Source organism: Microtus ochrogaster, chromosome 5, assembly GCF_000317375.1.
Source record: "Microtus ochrogaster isolate Prairie Vole_2 chromosome 5, MicOch1.0, whole genome shotgun sequence".
NCBI classification, from domain to species: Eukaryota; Metazoa; Chordata; class Mammalia; order Rodentia; family Cricetidae; genus Microtus; species Microtus ochrogaster.
In genome coordinates, this window is record NC_022012.1 from 74,985,777 (window position 1) to 75,004,494 (window position 18,718).

The 18,718-nt window shown below is 38.2% G+C and overlaps 2 protein-coding genes across 6 annotated transcripts in view; one reads left to right on the forward strand and one right to left on the reverse strand.

Moving 5' to 3' along the window:
- Rab11a (RAB11A, member RAS oncogene family) overlaps positions 1-9,131 on the forward strand; it is a 22,877-nt gene extending 13,746 nt beyond the window's left edge. The window contains exon 5 of the mRNA XM_005347774.2: positions 7,432-9,131. Coding sequence (XP_005347831.1) covers positions 7,432-7,571 — 140 coding nt within the window. The 3' untranslated portion in view covers positions 7,572-9,131. The remainder of the gene's footprint in view (positions 1-7,431) is intronic.
- A 5,559-nt stretch (positions 9,132-14,690) lies between these two features.
- Positions 14,691-18,718, reverse strand: part of Megf11 (multiple EGF like domains 11) — a 328,437-nt gene continuing 324,409 nt past the window's right edge. For 2 of the 5 annotated variants that reach the window (XM_026779412.1, XM_026779411.1), the window contains 2 exons: positions 18,335-18,541; positions 14,691-17,728 (listed from right to left, as the gene is read on the reverse strand). In XM_026779412.1, coding sequence (XP_026635213.1) covers positions 17,562-17,728; positions 18,335-18,541 — 374 coding nt within the window. In that variant the 3' untranslated portion in view covers positions 14,691-17,561. Of the gene's footprint in view, positions 17,729-18,334; positions 18,542-18,718 lie in introns of those variants that run through there. The other 3 variants (XM_026779420.1, XM_026779417.1, XM_026779413.1) reach the window with 2 other exon arrangements.

The window sequence follows — 18,718 nt, forward strand, 5'->3', positions numbered from 1 at the left end:
TTTTTGTTTTTTTTTTTGGAACTTATTTTGTAGACCAAGCTGGCCTTAAACTCAGAGATCACCTGCCTCTGCCTGAAGAGTGCTGGATTAAAGGCATGTCGCATCATATCATAAAATTGGTTTTTGTTATCTGAAGAAAAATCAATAGGGAGCTGGAGGGGAATAGACAGTTTGTGACACATAGCAGCTCTTTTCATATTTTTTTAAAAAATCTGTTCTGAGTGATCTCACTGCAGATTTTTTTAAGCTTGCAGTATTTTAATGAATACACAGTATGCCTCCAAGTCCTACTTGCTTTGTCTTTGTTTTTCCAGCATGTAGGCCAGGCTAGCCTTGAACTTTCAGCGATCAACCTGTCTCTGCCTTGGAAGTGCTGAGATTAAAGGCATGTGATACTATGCCTGGCTTAATTTTTAACGTTTTAAAAATTAAATCTTATCTATTCATTCAAAATATCAGGGGTGGGGTCATAGTGTTCATGTGGTGGTCAGAGGACAGCTCCTTACAGCATTTGGGTCATCGGGGTTGATGATAGGAGCCTTTATCCACTGAGCCAAATGTAAAATTACATAGTATTGGTAATGTTTTGCAATAGATCTTCACTTTATTTACATCCTTTAGTCCTCAGTGGTTCCAAGAGTTTTCTGGTGGTGCTTTTAGTAGTTGAGTAGTGCCAAGGTGGGCTGGTGGATTGCTGCACTCCTGCTTTTTATATTAGTAAACCTCAAGTTTACTAGGAGATTGGGTTGGAGAGGGGCATGCTGCTAGGGATCCAACTCTGTCTTTAGCATGCCATGTAAGCACTATACCAACTGAGCTTCATCCCTAAGAGAGGTTTTTAACCACTGTTTTTCATACTCTCTTTTCATTTTAATAATTTCAGAGGTGATTAAAGCTTACAATAATGTTATAAAGAATTTGTGAGTGCCTGTACCCTATTTCCTTAAGTGTAGTCTTTTCTTTCCATTCACCTGTTCCCTTCTCTCTCCCCTACAGATACAGACACACACACACAGACACACAGAGACACAGACACACAGACACACACAGAGACACAGACACAGAGACACACACAGACACATAGAGACACAGACACACAGAGACATAAACACACACAGATATACACACAGAAACACACATACACAGACACACATGACACTGACACATACATATGTATATAGCACCATGTGAAAGTAAGCGCTGCATATACCTTTTCCTAAGTCTTTTTTTTTTTAAATATTTACTAAACACAAGCACTTTCTCTTTTATAACCACAACACTGTAACTTAATCACATCAGTATTTAGGTACAGACCTTACTCATTCTGCCAGTTGTTTCAATAAAGACTTTGTTAATTAAAAAAAGTCTGGGATCAGATCATATGTTCCATTCAGCTGATCTGTCACTGCATGGCAATCGTTCCTTCAGTTTCCCTTTATTTACCAACCTTAGTATGTTTGAAAGGTACAGGCCATTGTCATTTTCTCCGTTTGAGTTTACTCAGTGTTTCTTTATGATTAAACTGAAGTGTACAGCTTGCGGCAGGAACACCACACAGGTGGTTTCAGGTCATCATTTAGGTAGCTCCTGACAATAGGTTTGTTTTACTCATTATTGGTAGCTTTAACTTTGACCTGAATTCAGGTGCTCTTAGGTTTCTCCATATAATTAGTAAGTTCAAAGTAAATTTCTAATTTGAAGACTAAACTCTTAATTCTGTTGCTGAAATAGCTTTAATACATGTAACATACTGGCTCTTTAAAACACAGCTAAAGCCAGTTTGATGGTGCATACCTATAATCTCAGCCCATGGGTGGAGCTATATGTGTGTGAGGTCATCCTGGGCCGTATAACATATAAAATAAAAATGAAGGGGCTAAAGTCGCCAGGTGTTAACTTTATCAGAATATTAAGAATTGTTAAAGAGTTTCTAAATTCTACTTTCCTTTTGTGTGAATATGTATCTGGGCACAAGAGTTGAGGTCCGAGGACAAGTGTAGGAGTCAGTTCAGTTCTTTCCTTCTACCATATGGTTCCCAGGAATGAATGTGGATCTCTTTACTCATCTTGCCAGCCAAATACTGGTTCTCTTTTCATTAGAGCTAATGGTAACTTTGTTCTCACTTGGTGCAGAAAATGTTGGACTATCAAATTGGAATGTTTTTTGACCTTCAAGAACCGTATGTGATGAGCAGGGGTTTGAAGAGCTTAATAAATGAGAAGCTTTTGAAGAGGCTGTCATGAAATTACTGTGGCTCCTGAGCTTTAAAAAACTTTGGAGGAACTAAAGAATTTTTTTAATTATTTTATTTTATGTGTAGGTACACCTAAGTGTATGTATGTGTACCACATGGCTAAGGAGATCAGAAGAGGGTGTCAGATCCTCTGGAACTGCAGGTGGTTGTGAGCTGCCTTGTGAGTGCTTGAAACAACAGAGTCCTCTGCAAGTAGCATCAGTGCTCTTAACTTCTGAGCCATCTCTTCAGCACCTATGAAACTAACAAATTTTAAGCCTCTTGTTCCTTAATTTGGAACAGTTGTGTGTAATCTCTCTAGAATTATTTTGCCAGCTGTTCCACAGGTCCCATAGATTAAAAAAAAAGACTATGGGTTTTTTTTTTTTGCCTTATTTAAAGCTATAATATATTATTTCATTTTATGTTTAGATATCCTATAAGAAATTCTGATGGAAGATGAAACAGGATTGTTTTTTTCTAGTTGTTCCTAACCTTTGGACATTTTGTTTGTTTGTTTGTTTTTTGTTTTTTGAGACAGGGTTTCTCTGTAGCTTTGGAGCCTGTCCTGGAACCTTGCTTTTATAAGACCAGGCTGGCCTTGAATTTACAGAGATCCACCTGCCTCTGCCTCCCGATTGCTGGGATTAAAGGCATGTGCCACCACTGCCTGGCCCTTTGGACATCTTGAAAAGGAACTGCATGGGAATAAGTAATCACATTCATTTTGTTCTAAAGGAGAACAGACCCTTGAGGAAAGTGTAGAACCTGCTTCTGTCTTAGCATGTTACTGACCCCTCCCCCACCATGAACTAAGCCTTTATAAATCAGATCTCTGCTGGACAGTTACTGGTTACTATTTCCTCTCTTCTCTCCTCCCTTCTCTTCTCCTCTCCTCTCTTCTCCCCTCCTCTCTTCTCCCCTATTCCCCTTCCCCTCTCTTCCCCCTCCCTCTCTCCCCATCTCTCACTCCCTCTCTTCCTTCTTTCCTTTTTTCCTCTTTGTTTTTCAAGACAGGGTTTCTCTGTAGACACACCCAACACAAGAGACTTAAAATAAATTACTTGTGGAGCTCTTTAGAAGTCTTTAGACCTGAATTTTTTCCCCTAATTCCTTTTATTTATTGTCTTGTTGGTATTTTTCAAAAGTGGATATGTTTTTAGTGACAGGAGTAAACACAGCAGCAGTACCTATTGTTTCTGGAAGAATGGAGCACTTGGAGACTGTTGCACAACACTGATCAAGTTTCTTGCTTTGTGATGAGCTCTCTTTAATTATTTACCTCTGTCCTCTAAGAAGTCTCCCTTTGTCTCTCTTCTGGTGTATGCATTTGTATTTTATGGAGGAGTTTCTGATGGTTTGGTTTTGTTCCCTTAACTTAATCTTCAGAACAGCCTGTAAAGAAGTTAAATTTTAAAAGGGGTCACATATTTAATGATTTTCTCTTCAAAAAAGATCATCTATTCAGTTAGGTATTATTAGTGGACAACATAAAGAACGAATGGTACAGTTTAACCACAAGTTGATGATTATCATTATTCCTTAGTCACTAGCCTGAAGGGAACTCTCTTTTCCCTGGACACATTCCCATTCCATTCTTTTTTTCTATTCTTCCGTCCCTCTTTTTCTCCCTCCCTCCTCCCTCCCTGTCTCTCTCTTCCTACCACAACCCAAAACCCTTCTTTGAGATAGCGTATCATTGTGTAGCTCTGGTTGACCTAGAACTCACTCTGTAGATTGGGTTGGTCTCAGACTCACAGGGATTCACCTACTTTTTGCTTCTTTGCCTCTGCCTCTCAGACACTGAGATTAAAGATGTGTATGGCACCACATCTGGCTTTTTTCTTTTAAAGCAATTTTTAAAGTATTCGTTTATTTTGTGTCATGGTGAGGCTCATTGAATCCCACAGTGCGAGAGTGAAGGTCAGAAGACAACCTTCAGGAGTTAGGCTTTCTCCTTTTAATATACAGCTTCTGGGGATTGTACTGAAGTTATCAGGATTAGGGACAAGTGTCTTTATCCACTGGGCCATCTCACTGCCCATCCCTATCTCCTCTCAGTGAAAGATCTGGCAACATCACTTTAATCAATAGCTTGTCTCTATTGCCTTCTTTCTTTACCAATACTTCCACTCCCAACCTTCTCAGACAAATTTTAGCTACTTCCCTAAAAAATTATACAAAAAGTTACATTTTTGGTGTTTTTGTTACCTGTCTCTGTGTGTGTGTTGAATGTATGCCCCATGTATGGGGGTGATGAAAGAGGCCAGAAGAGGAAGTCAGGTGCTCCCATAGCTGGGATTAGAACCAGTTGTGACCTCCTTGACATGGGTGCTGGTAATTGAATTCAGGTCCTCTGGAAGAGCAGTGGGTTCTCTTAACCACTGAGCCATGACTCCAGCTTCATTTATTAAGTTACTGTTGCTCAACCTTAGGGGAATTTTTTTTCTAAATTTACTTATTTTTAATTTATGTGTATGAGTGCTTTCCTTTATGGATGTGTGTGCACCACATGTGTGCCTCCTGTTCATGGAGGCTAGAAAGGGGCTTTGAATCCTGTGGAACTGCAGTTACAGATGGTTGTTAGCCACCATGTGGGTGCTGAGAACTAAACTCAGGTTCTGCAAGAGCAGTAAGTACGCTTTAACTGCTGTGCCATCTTTTTAGCACCAAAAAAATGATTCATCTCTTGTTGTGTGACTTCTAGCTTACCTAAAGCAGAATAGATTATACTAGTCTATTTTAGTAACCACCAGTGTTGGTTCCTGACCTATGACCTTTTTTATTACTTTTAAATAAATCCCAGATAATAAGTCATTTTATTTTCCAAATATTTTAGAATATGTTTCAAAAATGGAATTTAAGGGCTGGAGAGATGGCTCAGAGGTTAAGAACACTGATTGTTCTTCTAGAGGTCCTGAGTTCAATTCCCAGCAACCACATGGTGGCTCACAACCATCTGTAATGAGGTCTGGTGCCCTCTTCTGGCCTGCAGGTATACATGCAGACAGAACACTGTATATGAAAATAAATAAATACGTCTTTAAAAAAGGAATTTAAATTTATAATACAACCCCTAGAAAATTTGTAGTAATTTCTTATTACCACCGGCTATTTAAACGATATCAAACATACTTAACCATTTTTAAAAATTACAATTTAAATTAGGTATCCAGATAATGTTTATACATTATAGCTGGTTGATGTGTTTTTGGAACTTGTTTTGAGAAGGATCTCTCTCTACATAGCCCTGGCTGTCCTGGAACTCACTATGTTGACCAAACTGGCCTTGTAACTCACAGACAGACATTCACCTGCCTCTGTCCCCCAAGTGCTGAGATTAAAGGCATGTGCCACCACACCCAACCTTTTTGGACCATTTTGATCATCTTTCTATCTCTATTTTCCCCAGGAAGGGTTTCTCTGAGTAAAAACTCTGGCTGTCCTGGAACTAGCTCTGTAGACCAGGCTGGCCTCAAACTTGGAGATCCACCTGCCTCTGCCTCCTAAGTGCTGGGATTAAAGGCATGTGCCACCACTATCTGGCTTTGAATATATATCTCTTTCAATTTTTTACTGTGTAACTTTATACTTTTAAAGTGTAAATGTTTTATTTCATATGAACAAGGCATGATTCTAAATAGTCACAGACTGTAGGTCTAAAAAATTTAATATGTCTATAATATTTCTAGTGTGCAGTTGTTATTCAGATTTTCCCAAGTTTTTAAATTCTATCCTTTATAGAATTGCCTTTTGTTGTTTTTAATGACAAGATCTTACTACGTCGCCCTGACTGACCTCTGGTTACTTACTTTGTTGACCAGGCTGGCTTTGAATTCACAGAAATCTGCCTGTCTCTGTCTTCTGAGTGTTGGGATTAAAGGCTTGTGCCCTTATGCTTAACCATGGATTTTAATTTTTATTTTAATAGCTACTGTATTGGTAGCAGAAATAGAAAGCTTAAACTCATCTGATTCTGTATCTGTCCTATTTCTGCATAAACAAATTCACCAAGAGCAGTTTTGCCAGCGACACATGGAGCCCATGTAGGAGTACATTGTGTCCTTCCTAGTACATCATATTGGATTGCCTATTTCTAGAGTTTCCCTACTTTGTGATGGCGTTTCTTTAAAAAGGCCATTGGAGAGGCAAGATGGAGGTCTGTGTTTGTTGTTCTTGAGAAGAATATTGTTGTTTGATTAGGTAGTGTAGTGCAAGGCCACTTTCAATGAGTTCAGTACAGATACTGGGAGCATTCACTGATATTGAGTAGTTCCTTAAGCCTCTACTCTGTGGATCTAAAGCAACAAATGAAGCAAATATTTTAGTCTTTAAAAGATTAATGTTTAGTGAGGACTACAAGGTTAATCTTGATATATGCCATGAAAGTAAAATAGTACGTGTATGTTAGATTATCTCCTTGAAATAATTTAGCCTTAGCCCCAGAGGAGGACAATGTAAATAGAGGTCCTTTTCTCTTTTGAGGCTCTTGAGATTTTAGTGTGGTTGAGAAATTGTGTTCTTTTCTGCAGAGCCTAGAAAACAGTTAGATCTATGTGATAGTACAGATTTATTTTACACATTGTCAGTTTGTGTGAACTTTTTTTGGAGAGCTAGTATATATTTTTATGATTTAATTCAGATTTATGCCCATAAAGATGTCACTGTTTAATGGGTGAACTTTCCTCTCTAAAGTGGAGAAACCTTGTTACTCCTCTTACTGTAACAGAAATTTTTTTTTTTTTTTTTTTTTTTTTTCAAGACAGGGTTTCTCTGTGGCTTTCGAGCCTGTCCTGGAACTAGCTCTGTAGACCAGGCTGGTCTCGAACTCACAGAGATCCGCCTGTCTCTGCCTCCCGAGTGCTGGGATTAAAGGTGTGCGCCACCATCGCCCGGCCAGAAATTGTTTTTTTAAAAAAATGCTTTGAATCTAGTTAGTGGCTATTTGAAAGTAAAATCTTACTTTTTGAGATAAGGCCTTCTGTAGCCAGCCTGTCCTTGAACTTACTATGTAGCCGAGTTTGATCCTATACTCCACCTCCCAAGTGTTGGGATCACAGATGTGCACTACCATGCCTGGCCTAAAAATAAAAATGTAAATGTGTATGTTTTCTGTTCTGCATATCTTCCACCTCTTTCACACAAACTCTTCTTGTTTTTACACATACTAAGTGTTTCTGTTTCTTTTGTCATTCAGAGATATACCGTATTGTTTCTCAGAAGCAAATGTCAGACAGACGTGAAAATGACATGTCTCCAAGCAACAATGTGGTTCCTATTCATGTTCCACCTACCACTGAAAACAAGCCAAAGGTGCAGTGCTGTCAGAACATCTAAGGCGTCTCTCTTCCCCTAGAAGGCTGTGTATAGTCCATTTCCCAGGTCTGAGATTTAAATATATTTGTAATTCTTGTGGTCACTTTCTGTGTTTTATTACTTCCTCACACTTAAGAATCTTCTCATGTCTTAAGTCTTTTAATTTTGGCTTTATAAAATCATCAACTTTGTCCTGAATGACTGCAGTTCTTTTTCATGCTATGGCTTCTGTAGCCTTAGTTTAATAAACTGAATGTTTGAATTCCTCATTATTGTTTACTCTTCATCATGGAAGCCTGTCACTGTAGAACATAATAGAACTTGATCACTTGAAGCTCAGACCTATTGGTCCTGATTGAATCTAAGACAACCTTAGAAATAAGCTATTATTTTGCCACAGAGCAGCTTGTAAGACATTCTTCTCAATGCAGTACGTATTTTGACAGACCTAAGCATTGCCCTATAAGCATAACAGCATTTTGAGAGCTTGAAGATTTTCCATCGTGAAAGTCAATTTCTAAAATGCCTTAATAGGTCTATGTTGTAAATTTTTTCTTTAGTTTTTGTAAGCATCCAAGACGATGGGGATTCTTTTTTTCTGGAAAAGAATTATCTTAATAAACACAGAGGACTATTTTATTTTGTGTAGGGCATCATGGTTATGGGGTCGCAAGTTAACCTGCTGCCTGGCAGGCTAGTGGACTTCTGTCTGAGATGTCTTTGTTGCAGTGATTGGCAGCCTGAGTAGCTTAACCAGTCTCATTTTCCAGAAGTAGAATGTCTGGCGTTTTTATTGCTCATGCAGTAACTAGCTTAATGCTAGTAATACCATATTTTGAAGTGTGAATTTTGTGTTTAAACCCTTCTAGTAAGTGAAATGCAGCCTAATTTTATCACCGTATTCACTAACAAGCATGGGCAATTATTTTAACAATGCTTTTGAGTTCTACAGTGTATTATAGAATATAGTTCAGTTAAACCTTTGGTTTTAGTATGTCTAAAGAATACAGTGAGAGGTTAATTTATGCTCAAGTGGTACCACTTAAAGGCATGTGTTCTTTTAGTATGAAAAAGAAATAGTACCTTGAATTTAAGTAGAATGCACTTAGGCATTGTAGGTAGAGTCCTGAAATAGGTTTTTCCACTACATAATTGAAATTAATGGAGCAGCTAGTTTCTCATTCAGAAATGTACACACTAATACTTAGTTTTACTTCCTTGTGGATAATATTAAGCACTTACTCTGCAGTTTTCTGAAAGTTAACTGCAAAGATATTGTTCAGGATAGTGGGATACCTGCAAAAAAAATGTGTGGGCTTGCATAGATGACTATGTTTCATGGTTAATCTGGTTTTTGCAGTGCTCATGATGTGTGGGGAGCACAGAAGGCATTGCTGTAGTCAGTCATTTTGTTTTTCTTTTGTAGCTGTTTGTTATTTTAGTGTATTGATTATAAAGATGCTGTCTATTTATAAATTGCTACTTTGTATTTTATGCATGCTCTGTAATTTGATTTTTCTTCTTTTTTTAGTTATTGATTTGAAGTATATTCTCATCCTAATAAACAGTTACAGGGGGACTTTCCCAGTGTTGTCAGATTATATTTTTCTTCTGAATGCTTTGGATGTAGCCATGGAATACTGCTTCCGATGAGTGAGAACAGAGATCCTTGCAGTGCTGAGTAAACTGGAATTGGGGGTAACAGTGTCAATTCAGGTGAGACTTTAGATCTGCAGTTCAATTGTCCTCTTCTTGGGAAGGGTTACTAGGAGCAGTGGTGACACAGTTTCTGTACTTTTCTGTCTAACAGTGCCACTAGACACAGGAAGAGGTTCCATCTCTGTTTATTAAAAATTTGCTGAAGATTTATGAAATAAAACTAAGAAAAATTATGTAGTAAATCAAAAATGACTAAGGGTAGCTTTTACATTTTTTAAACTAAGAATAGATTTAAATACACTTAGATATGGTTGGGTTTGGGGAGAGTTCCAAGCAACATTAGGTATTAGAAAATTTGCATGTCAACAAGAACTTCATGTTGAGTTGGATCTCAGGAGACAAACTGTCCTGAGTAGGAAGCATTACAGTCTTATTTATTAGGGTAACTCTAAGCTCAAGGCAGTTCCTAAGTACTTTGGTGCTTGACCTTGTTTCTCGTTAGCTTTTTTTTGTTTTTGTTTTTTTTTTTTTTTTTTTTTTTTTTTTTTTTTTTTTTTTTTGTTTTGTTTTGTTTTTGGGTTTTGTTTTGTTTTGTTTTTTGAGACGGGGTTTCTCTGTATCTTTGGAGCATGTCCTGGAACTAGCTCTTGTAGACCAGGCTGGCCTTAAACTCACAGAGATCCGTCTGCCTCCCAAGTGCTGGGATTAAAGGTGTGCGCCACCACCACCTGGCGCTTTTCATTAGCTTAACTTTAGATGTTTTTTTTAACCTGTTAAATTCTCCTGAAAAGCCAGTTACTTATTAGACCTTGTCTTTGTCTGTTATTTTGAAAATTCTGTATTATAGTTGTCATTATGTCAGTGTAAGTTATCGTTAGCCATTCCACTGAGCATGTTAAATTGGAATTGTAAGCAGAGGTTGCAATCAGTGTTCTTTGCTTTTGGCTTTTTAAATTCTGAAGAGTTCTGCAGAAAAGTTTAACCCATAAAAGTTTGAGTCATGCATCTGGACTAGTCTTACTTTTTGGTTTTGGAAAATGATTATTTTATTTTTTGTCATTTCTGACTTGTGTTTATAAAATCCCAATACTCTCAGTGGTTAGAGCTGTTTTGGTGATTAATCTCTTTAATCTATTATAAAGAAAAAGATACACCATTTAGATGGTTTGGGTCAACATGAGAAGCAGAAAAGGTATGCGAATAATTAAGAATTTATTACTGTTAGTTTTAAGTTTATAGAGTTTTGTAAAATGTTATTAACTAAAGAGAAATGGATTATACCCTGAAGAAAATTAAAAACTGCTAGTCATACTTTTTATGGTAGAACTCAGGTAAAGCAGGAGGTCCACCTGATCTATATACCTAAGTTGCAGACATCCAGAGTCACACAAGGGAACACTATCTTAAAACAAAAACAAAAGAGAATAAAATGTGGCTTTTGTTTAGAGTGTACATGACCTCCATTTGCTGTGCTACAGAAGAGGACACAGGCTATGACAGGAGCTACCTCCACATGGCTCTCGACCTGTCAGATAAGGTGCTCTGATGCTATGCCAGAGAGAGAAAGCAACCCGAGCTTTCTCCTGGTTGGAGCAGTACTAGGGCTGTAGTCCTTTTAAGGATTGAATATATCCCCAATAAAACAAAGTTGCCAGCCTGACATTTTAAAGAGTGGTTGTGTTCTTCCATATTGTAGGAGGCTGATAAAATGACACAGTATGCTTTTCACATTGACAGACTCTTAGCTCAGAGATCACTTTACTAACAGTATCCATTTCCCTAGAAATTGGAGAATAGAATGTTTGCAAGGATGTTGTATTCCAGGCAAGTATTAAAAAATTTGCTGCATGGGAGCTGGAGAGATGGCTCAGCGGTTAAGAGCATCGCCTGCTCTTCCAAAGGTCCTGAGTTCAATTCCCAGCAACCACATGGTGGCTCACAACCATCTGTAATGAGGTCTGGTGTCCTCTTCTGGCCTGCAGGCATACATACAAACAAACTGTTGTATACGTAATAAATAAATAAGTTAAAAAAATAAATAAATAAAAAATAAATAAAAAATTTGCTGCATTATACATAAGTTAGAAGATTGAACTAATGGGTCTAGCACGGCAGTCAGCTGCTTGGAAAAGACAGATTATAGTCTATTTCATCTGTTAGTTCAGATTCTTTGAAGTAATGATGTGACTGAAGTAGATCATTTCTGGGTTGTGTGTAGGTATTAAAATCAAACTGAAATTTTAAAAGATAAGTAAAATATCAGGTAAATACTTTGAAAAAATGGTTTTGGTCTTAATATCTTGACTAAAATCATCTATCACCATGTTAATTCTCATTAAGTAAAAGTTTTTAGGATATTTGAAAAATGTCAGTTTTATCAATGTGTGTCAAGATACTATGTGTGAAGGAAGGGAGAAGCATTTGATCAGCTGCTGAGTCAATTAGAAGTTGAGAACTCTTTGTTTTATGGTTTTTATTCTTTAAAAAAAATCAACTGGCTTTTTGTTTCATTGAGACAAGCAAGATCTCACGTAGCTGAGGTTGGTCTTGAATTCCTGATACTCCTGTCTTCACCTCTGCAGTTTTGGGATTACAGGTATGTGCCACTGTACCTAGCTTGCATTCTGGGAGAGAACTTTTCAAAACATCTTGCATACTTTTTAAGAACTCATATCTTAGCCAATCAGTGGTGGCGCATGGCTTTAATCCCAGCACTCGGCAGGCAGAGGCAGGAGGATCTTTGTGAGTTTGAGGCCAGCTTGGTCTACAAGAGCTAGTTCCAGGACAGGCTCCAAAGGTACAGAGAAACCCTTTCTCCCCCCCCCCCCCAAAAAAACCTCATATCTTTCATAGCTCTACAGAGTACTAGTGACTAAGCTGGGCATGATGACACATAGCACTTGGAAGCAGGAGGATTAGGAGCTCAAGATCCTGTGTGCACCTCAATAAAACAAATAAAAAAAGCCCTTCGGTGTATGGGTAATGCATGCATGATTAAATGACATTCTAGGGCTGTTGATATGATCTAATTGTTAAGTTTATTTTATTGTAATTCATTGTCTTACCATTTATTGGACATGGGATTGGTAGTTAACAGATGTGAACACAAAATATTGTGTTTCAGTCAGTATTAGTAGCCAGCGACATTCCCTTTGTATTTTTGAGTTAGCAGAACTTAACCTTTTCTCAAACCATAAACTCTCAGATCCTTTCACCCCCATCCCACCAAGGAGATAATCCTGCTTTTAGCTTTCATTCCCTACTGAGACAACCTCTAGTATCTCTGCAGATTATTTTCATATGTCTTCAAGTAAGTGGTGTGGTTTTTCATGTCTTTAAGGGATTGCCCCCCATTGTACTGGTCTCTATGCCAAAACTTTTCATCACTGAGGTCCAAGAATGTTAAAAACACACACATGTGCACACCTACACCTGCCCTACATGGAACAGTTTAAGAAACAACACTATTTCATTTAAGGTTTTTTTTATTACACTTATTAGGGTGTGATGGGGCATGCTGCAGTACATGTTTGGAGGTCAGAGAACAATCTGTGTGAGTTGATTTTCTCCTTCCACCATGTGGATCCTAGGGATCAGGCTGTCATCCTCAGCAGAAAGCTCCTTTACTACTGAGTCACCTTGCCAGCCCCAGAAACTTGTTTCCTATATAATGAGTTTTATTTTTTGCCTTAAAGTGGATGCATAAATAACAGTGCTACGTAAGATCTCTGGTTTCCTACTTCTTCTTACCCAAGGCTCTAGGGTAGACAATTGTTTTGGCAGCAGATGCTAGAATGAAGAGGGAATCTGACAACTGAAGTCAAAGAACAGAGCTTCCACCTGTGTGGGGTTGATTTGGACCCCTGTTCAGTGCTCTGTAAGTCAAGGAAGAAACTGTGTAATTGGCACCCCAGGGCCTCCCTTTATCTCTACCCTTTTGTAATCACATTGTAAGATCCACAGGCAGGAAATTGGTTTTGTTCATGTTTTTATTAAATATCTGTTTCTTCAGAACAATGTGGGATGGCAAGGAGGGAGGAGTGTAGGGGTCCTTTTGGTATAGGTTGGGCAGCTATAATCTGACAGTTAACTATTCTGTTTAAAATAGCACAGGATTGTTGTATAATTCTATAAATACTTACAATTTTTAAAATTTACAAGGTACAAATATAATGAGCTCCATGTAGCCATCCATTGATCCACCCTTCCTTACAGAGCTTTTCCATCCCCTGTTGCCGCACTGATCAGATGCACTGTGTCTTCCCTCTAAGTAGGTGACTAATAGACTGTATGAGTGCTCAGGGCACCGCCTGTAGCTGTTGGTCCTTAGTTATCCTCTATCCGAAGACTCTCAGAGTATAACTTTACCCTTTGTTCACTAAATGTATTAAGTTAGCTCTGGGGAATTGCCTGTTAATGGTCCCTTATTTCTGAGTGGCAGATATATTATTCTTGGTTAAACATTATACTGAATTGAAATAACTTTGTGTGGTGTGGTGGTGGTATTGGTGACTGAACTTGGGATTTCACACATTTTAGGCAAGCGTTCTTCAGCAGAGTTAACATCCCCAGCTATTAGCTTTACTTTGACACATTTGCTTTACTTTTACAAGTTTCACTAACTTGATTAGACTGGCTTTGAATTCCAGCCCTTCTAGCTCAGCCGCCTGAAGGGCTAGGATTGTGGGAGTGTGTTACCATACCTAGCCTAAAATAACTTTTAAGTACCACATAAGCCTTGTGAACTAACAAGTTGTAATATTTTGAATTGACTTAGCTTGAGGAGCAAATTTAAACTTAATGAATTCATCCCAGAATTTATTTTTTAAATTTATGTGTATTTATTTGTTTGGTGTGTATGCATGTGCGTAAGTGTGTGTGTATTTACACATCCACAGTAGCATGTGGAGGTCAGAGGACAACTTGTACCTTAGGGGTCCTAGGCATTGAACTCAGGTCATCATATTGCCAGCCCAGTAAGCTATTTTTTGGCATCTGTATTTTCTTTTAAGCTTTTGTGATGATGGGACTGGAACCTAGACCTTCATGCATGCTAGGCAAATGCTCCATCACTGATTTCTTTGCTCAGTTAAATAATGTGTTATTTAAAAAAAAAAATCCTGCTGCTGTTTGCTTTTGAGATAGAATCTTCTAGCCTAGGCTACTCTTGAACTCACTGTGTAGCCCAAGCTGCTTCAACTTGAAACTTTACCGCCTTAGCCTTCTAAATACTGGGATTACAACAGAACAGCACCATGCCTGGCCTTTATTTGCATATTTTGAGAGGCTGGCCTGTTAATCTTCTTGACAGTCCTCCTGCTTCAGCCTCCTAAGTGCTGGGATTATAGTCATGAATCATCATGACTGTCCTACAGCTTTTCTTTAAATATGTATTTCATATATATTTAAACACTTTTAATATATATTTTAACCCAGCTATATCAGAAGATTTTTTTTTGTTTAAAATGTCCCAGGTGCACACGCTAAATTCTAATAATCCAAAGCTATTCATTGGATTTACATAAATTAGGTAGGCCTGGCATTTGCCCTTTTGCCACTGGAGTATAACATAAGCTGTAACAGTTGCCTTTGAGTACATGTCCTTGGGAAAACAGAAATCCAATACTGGTGTGAGTAGGATTTTAAAATACTTAACATGAGTTAAGTAGTCCCATTTGTTACTTAAAAAAATAACCTTTCGCTTAATTTTTCAAGCATCTATTGTGATAATTTTCATTCTTCCAGCTGTTTAAAGTAACTATACCAAATGTAGGTTAATTCTGTCTTAAACATAAAATGTAGATTATAGATTTTCAGTGTGTAAAACAATAGGCATTCTTGTTAGTTTGAGAAATCCATTTTATTTTGTTTGAGGTACAGTCCCTCTGCACAGTGAACAAATATATTACAAATCTGTGGTTTAAAAAAGTATTGCCATTTCACACTATTGTACAGTAACTTTGTTCTTTATTTTTCTGACTTGGACACATTAATATACTGGATTGAAGTTTTCATTTTGAAATATAATTGAGCAGATCTTTCCAGTCATTGATAGAATGTGCAGTGCACGTGTTTAGGCTGACTGCAGACTTACTTGTGATTGTTAGACAGAAATTCCTAACAGTAGCTCTGTATGATCGAAATGTCCTAGTTCTAACTCTTAGCTATGTGAAAGCTGCTCTTGTCGCCATAGTCAATCACATCTCTGCCCTTTCCCTCCTCCTCTGTATTGCCTGTTTTGAGTGATGTTGCTTGAAATGTTGTAGAGTACTACAGTTGGAGAGTTGTTAGAGCTCTCCTCCCACTAACGTGTCTCTTCTTTCATGTGTGGGAAATAAAAGAGCCCAAAGAGGGCAAGTGACTTAAAAAGAGTGGTGCCAGCATCTCTTGACTTGGTGCTCCAGTCATCTCACCTCTTGCTGAATACTTTTGTGCAGAGGGTAGTTGGTAAGAGAGAAGTGAGACTTGGAATTTGCATGATTACAGTTTGCCAGGTAGCAGTTATTGTACATGCAGGATAAGGGAAGAAGATAAAGCCTGGGATTGTGATGTCATTTCTCCTTGCTGATTGGATTTTGCCATGCTTCTTCATCCTTGCTTCACAAAGATAATTGAGCACTTGTGGCCCTGAAATACTGAGGTGAGTCTCTTAACTCTATTTCTTTATACATATGTATGAGAAATATTAACTTAGGTCTACAAAGTAATTTTCTAGTGTTACTATTTTAATAAGGCTTTTTGGAAAGTTTACTATTGCTGATCTCTCACTTCCATGCACACATGCAGCATTCATGTTTATGTTCCTCTATTGCTAAGATTGGCTTATGCCTTGAGTGAAGTGAGGAGGGAGATTTGCTTATATTTTCTTGCTTTTGCTGATTCTTACCCAAACTAAAGGGTTCCAAGCTGACTTCTAGTTAGTATCAACCCCACTTTCTGTAGCAGTATCCAGCTTTGAAGTTTTCTTTCTGTGAACCCTGTTTAGGTAATTTTCACTGGCTAGACCCTTACTCTTCATGAAGAGCTTGGGCGGCACAAGGGTGGCCATTAACTTCCAGTTTGCCCTTTTCCTATAGGAATTAGCCACATCCAGAATTGTCTATGCTTCGGTTTACCTGCTATCACACCGTGCAGAGGAAGTTATGACTTATCTGAATAAAGGTTTAAAGCACCAACTAATGGAATACGTGTTTGCCCATTTCAGTAGGTGATGGGCTTTTAAAATCTTTTTTTTTTTACATATATTTCATTTAGTTCCATCAAAAAGCATAACCGTATGTTAAGCTACTTAAGCTTGCCATGCCCACATTTGTATAATTTCTTGTACACTTTTAGGGTCCATGCTACATTGAGTGTTATCTATGAAGAACTGCTTAAAAACAAGTCAAGGGACTCCAACTAAGTAAATTGAATGGGCCATTTGGATGGTTTCTAGGGAAACAATTCTTATCAGCCTATACCTTTTCTATGATGCTGGTGATCTACCCCAGGGCCCCACTCAACACCAAGCGTTCTTCCTCAAGGCTACATTCCCAGCCCTGTGACTACTATCTTAAAGTAGCAGCTTAGTTCTCTGGTACACACAGAATGACTCAGTCAGTGTTAGGTGTATTAATGCAGTGCAGCCAGGCCAGGACTGGCCTTCATTATTCTTGACAAGATTTGGTAAAGCAGGCATAGAAACCATTCTAGACTGAATGAAACTGCTGCACTTTTGAAATAATTACTCTTTTTCTCCCCTTTCTGTTTTGCCTCCTATCACTGATGGGACAGAAGAAAGTGACTCTGTCTTTATTAAATTCTTATTTTTAAAAATGCAAGTTGTCAGAAGTATGCTATATTTTAAACTCTGATTATGGCTGTTATACTTTGATGGACCATACCTGTATGTACACAGATTTTACTATTAATATTAAAACAGTTCATATCCACGCACCAGTTCCCTTCGATACTGAAGCAGATGGTAACAATAATCAACAGCACATCCACGTTTCAGGTGCTCTAAAGTGCCCCTCTCCATTCCCCAGTCCCCTTCTTCTCCTAGGAAAGTTTGCAAAACCTAAGCCACATGCATTGTAAGCGTTGTTTCAGAATATTAAATACATATCTTTTATCTGAATTTAGCTGATGTTGATGAGTAGATATCTTAAATGTTTTAAAAATCATATCCAGGGCACTTAGGGCTGAAGGTGATATGATTTGCCTTTGTGAACAGACTCCTTGAACAGTTACCCCAATCCCATTTGGAAGTGCTTCTTTCAATCCAGATCAATCTGTACTGATATTTCAAGTCACGGAATTTCTTCTTTCAGAGTCAGAGAATAGTCAGCAGAGCACACTTAAGAGAGAAGTTTATCCCTCTTTCTGCTTGTCCTGGGAGGGCCCATTGGCAGGGCTCTGTCTTACTGGGAGGAGGTCATAATGACCAGGAATATGGCTGTTCCTAGGTAGGTCGTATGGATTCTGTATATAGCTGGAGTTATGACCTCGGCCTTCTTGGACCACACTGACTGTGGGCTCTAAGGAATATAGTGAAAAATGAGTTCAGAGAACAGATTAGCTTTGTTGCCTTGGTGGGAGATTTGAAAGTTCTATTTAACTTGTTGGAGAGAGGAACTATGGATGTATAAATCTGATAAATGCATGATGATTACGACCGGCTTTCTCTAGAGATAGAAAACCCAAGGGTCAGAATCCCTGCCTCTGTTCAACAAGGGATTTAGGACATCCTAGAGGTGTGGGTCTTATGAGTACCTCTAGGATCACAGTTGAATAGGGGAGGTGTAAGGAAGTGATTTGGAAACTTGTAAACAGCAGTTCTAATGGTTTTCTTTTTCAAACTTGGATTTGCACCAACAATCAGTGGAAGTGTTGTATACTGGTTCCCCAACCTTGCTATTTCTACTGCTTATCAGTTGTAATTTGTAAGCAGAGTGGCAAAAGATTTTGTTTTCCTGCATTAGAGGAGAGGGAAGTTCTGGGATGGAGTTTCTCCTTGGGTTCCTTCAAATGCAGCCAAACAGAAGGGTGTGTTGTGGAGAGAGTGAGTGGAGGAGAGTTAGTTTTCACTTGGGATGCTGCACTGTTGCCCTGGTTTTGCTAAGTTACTTATGTGAGACACCTACCAACTTCATATATATTTTTATTAGATGTCGACAAGGATGGCACATCTGTGTACGGAGACCCCATGTGCACAGGTGACTTCATTTCTACATAGCTGCTTTCTGGAAGCTTGCAGGTGAGGATGGGTGGATCCTTAATTGTAGCATAAGGGTTTTCACTGCTGTTCAAGGAACAAGTACTAGAACTGCACGCAGATTCTTTCATGTAATCTGCAAGGCAAGAGAGATTTCTTAGGAGAAATAAGGACATAGGATTCATTTAAATACCAGAAACAGTCTACAGTCAAGTTTGTGTGCCTGAGGCTGGGACAGACTATGATATTGGAAGATTATTATTTTTTTCTCAAGACAGTTTCTCTTTGTTTTTTTTTTTTTTTTTTTTTTTTT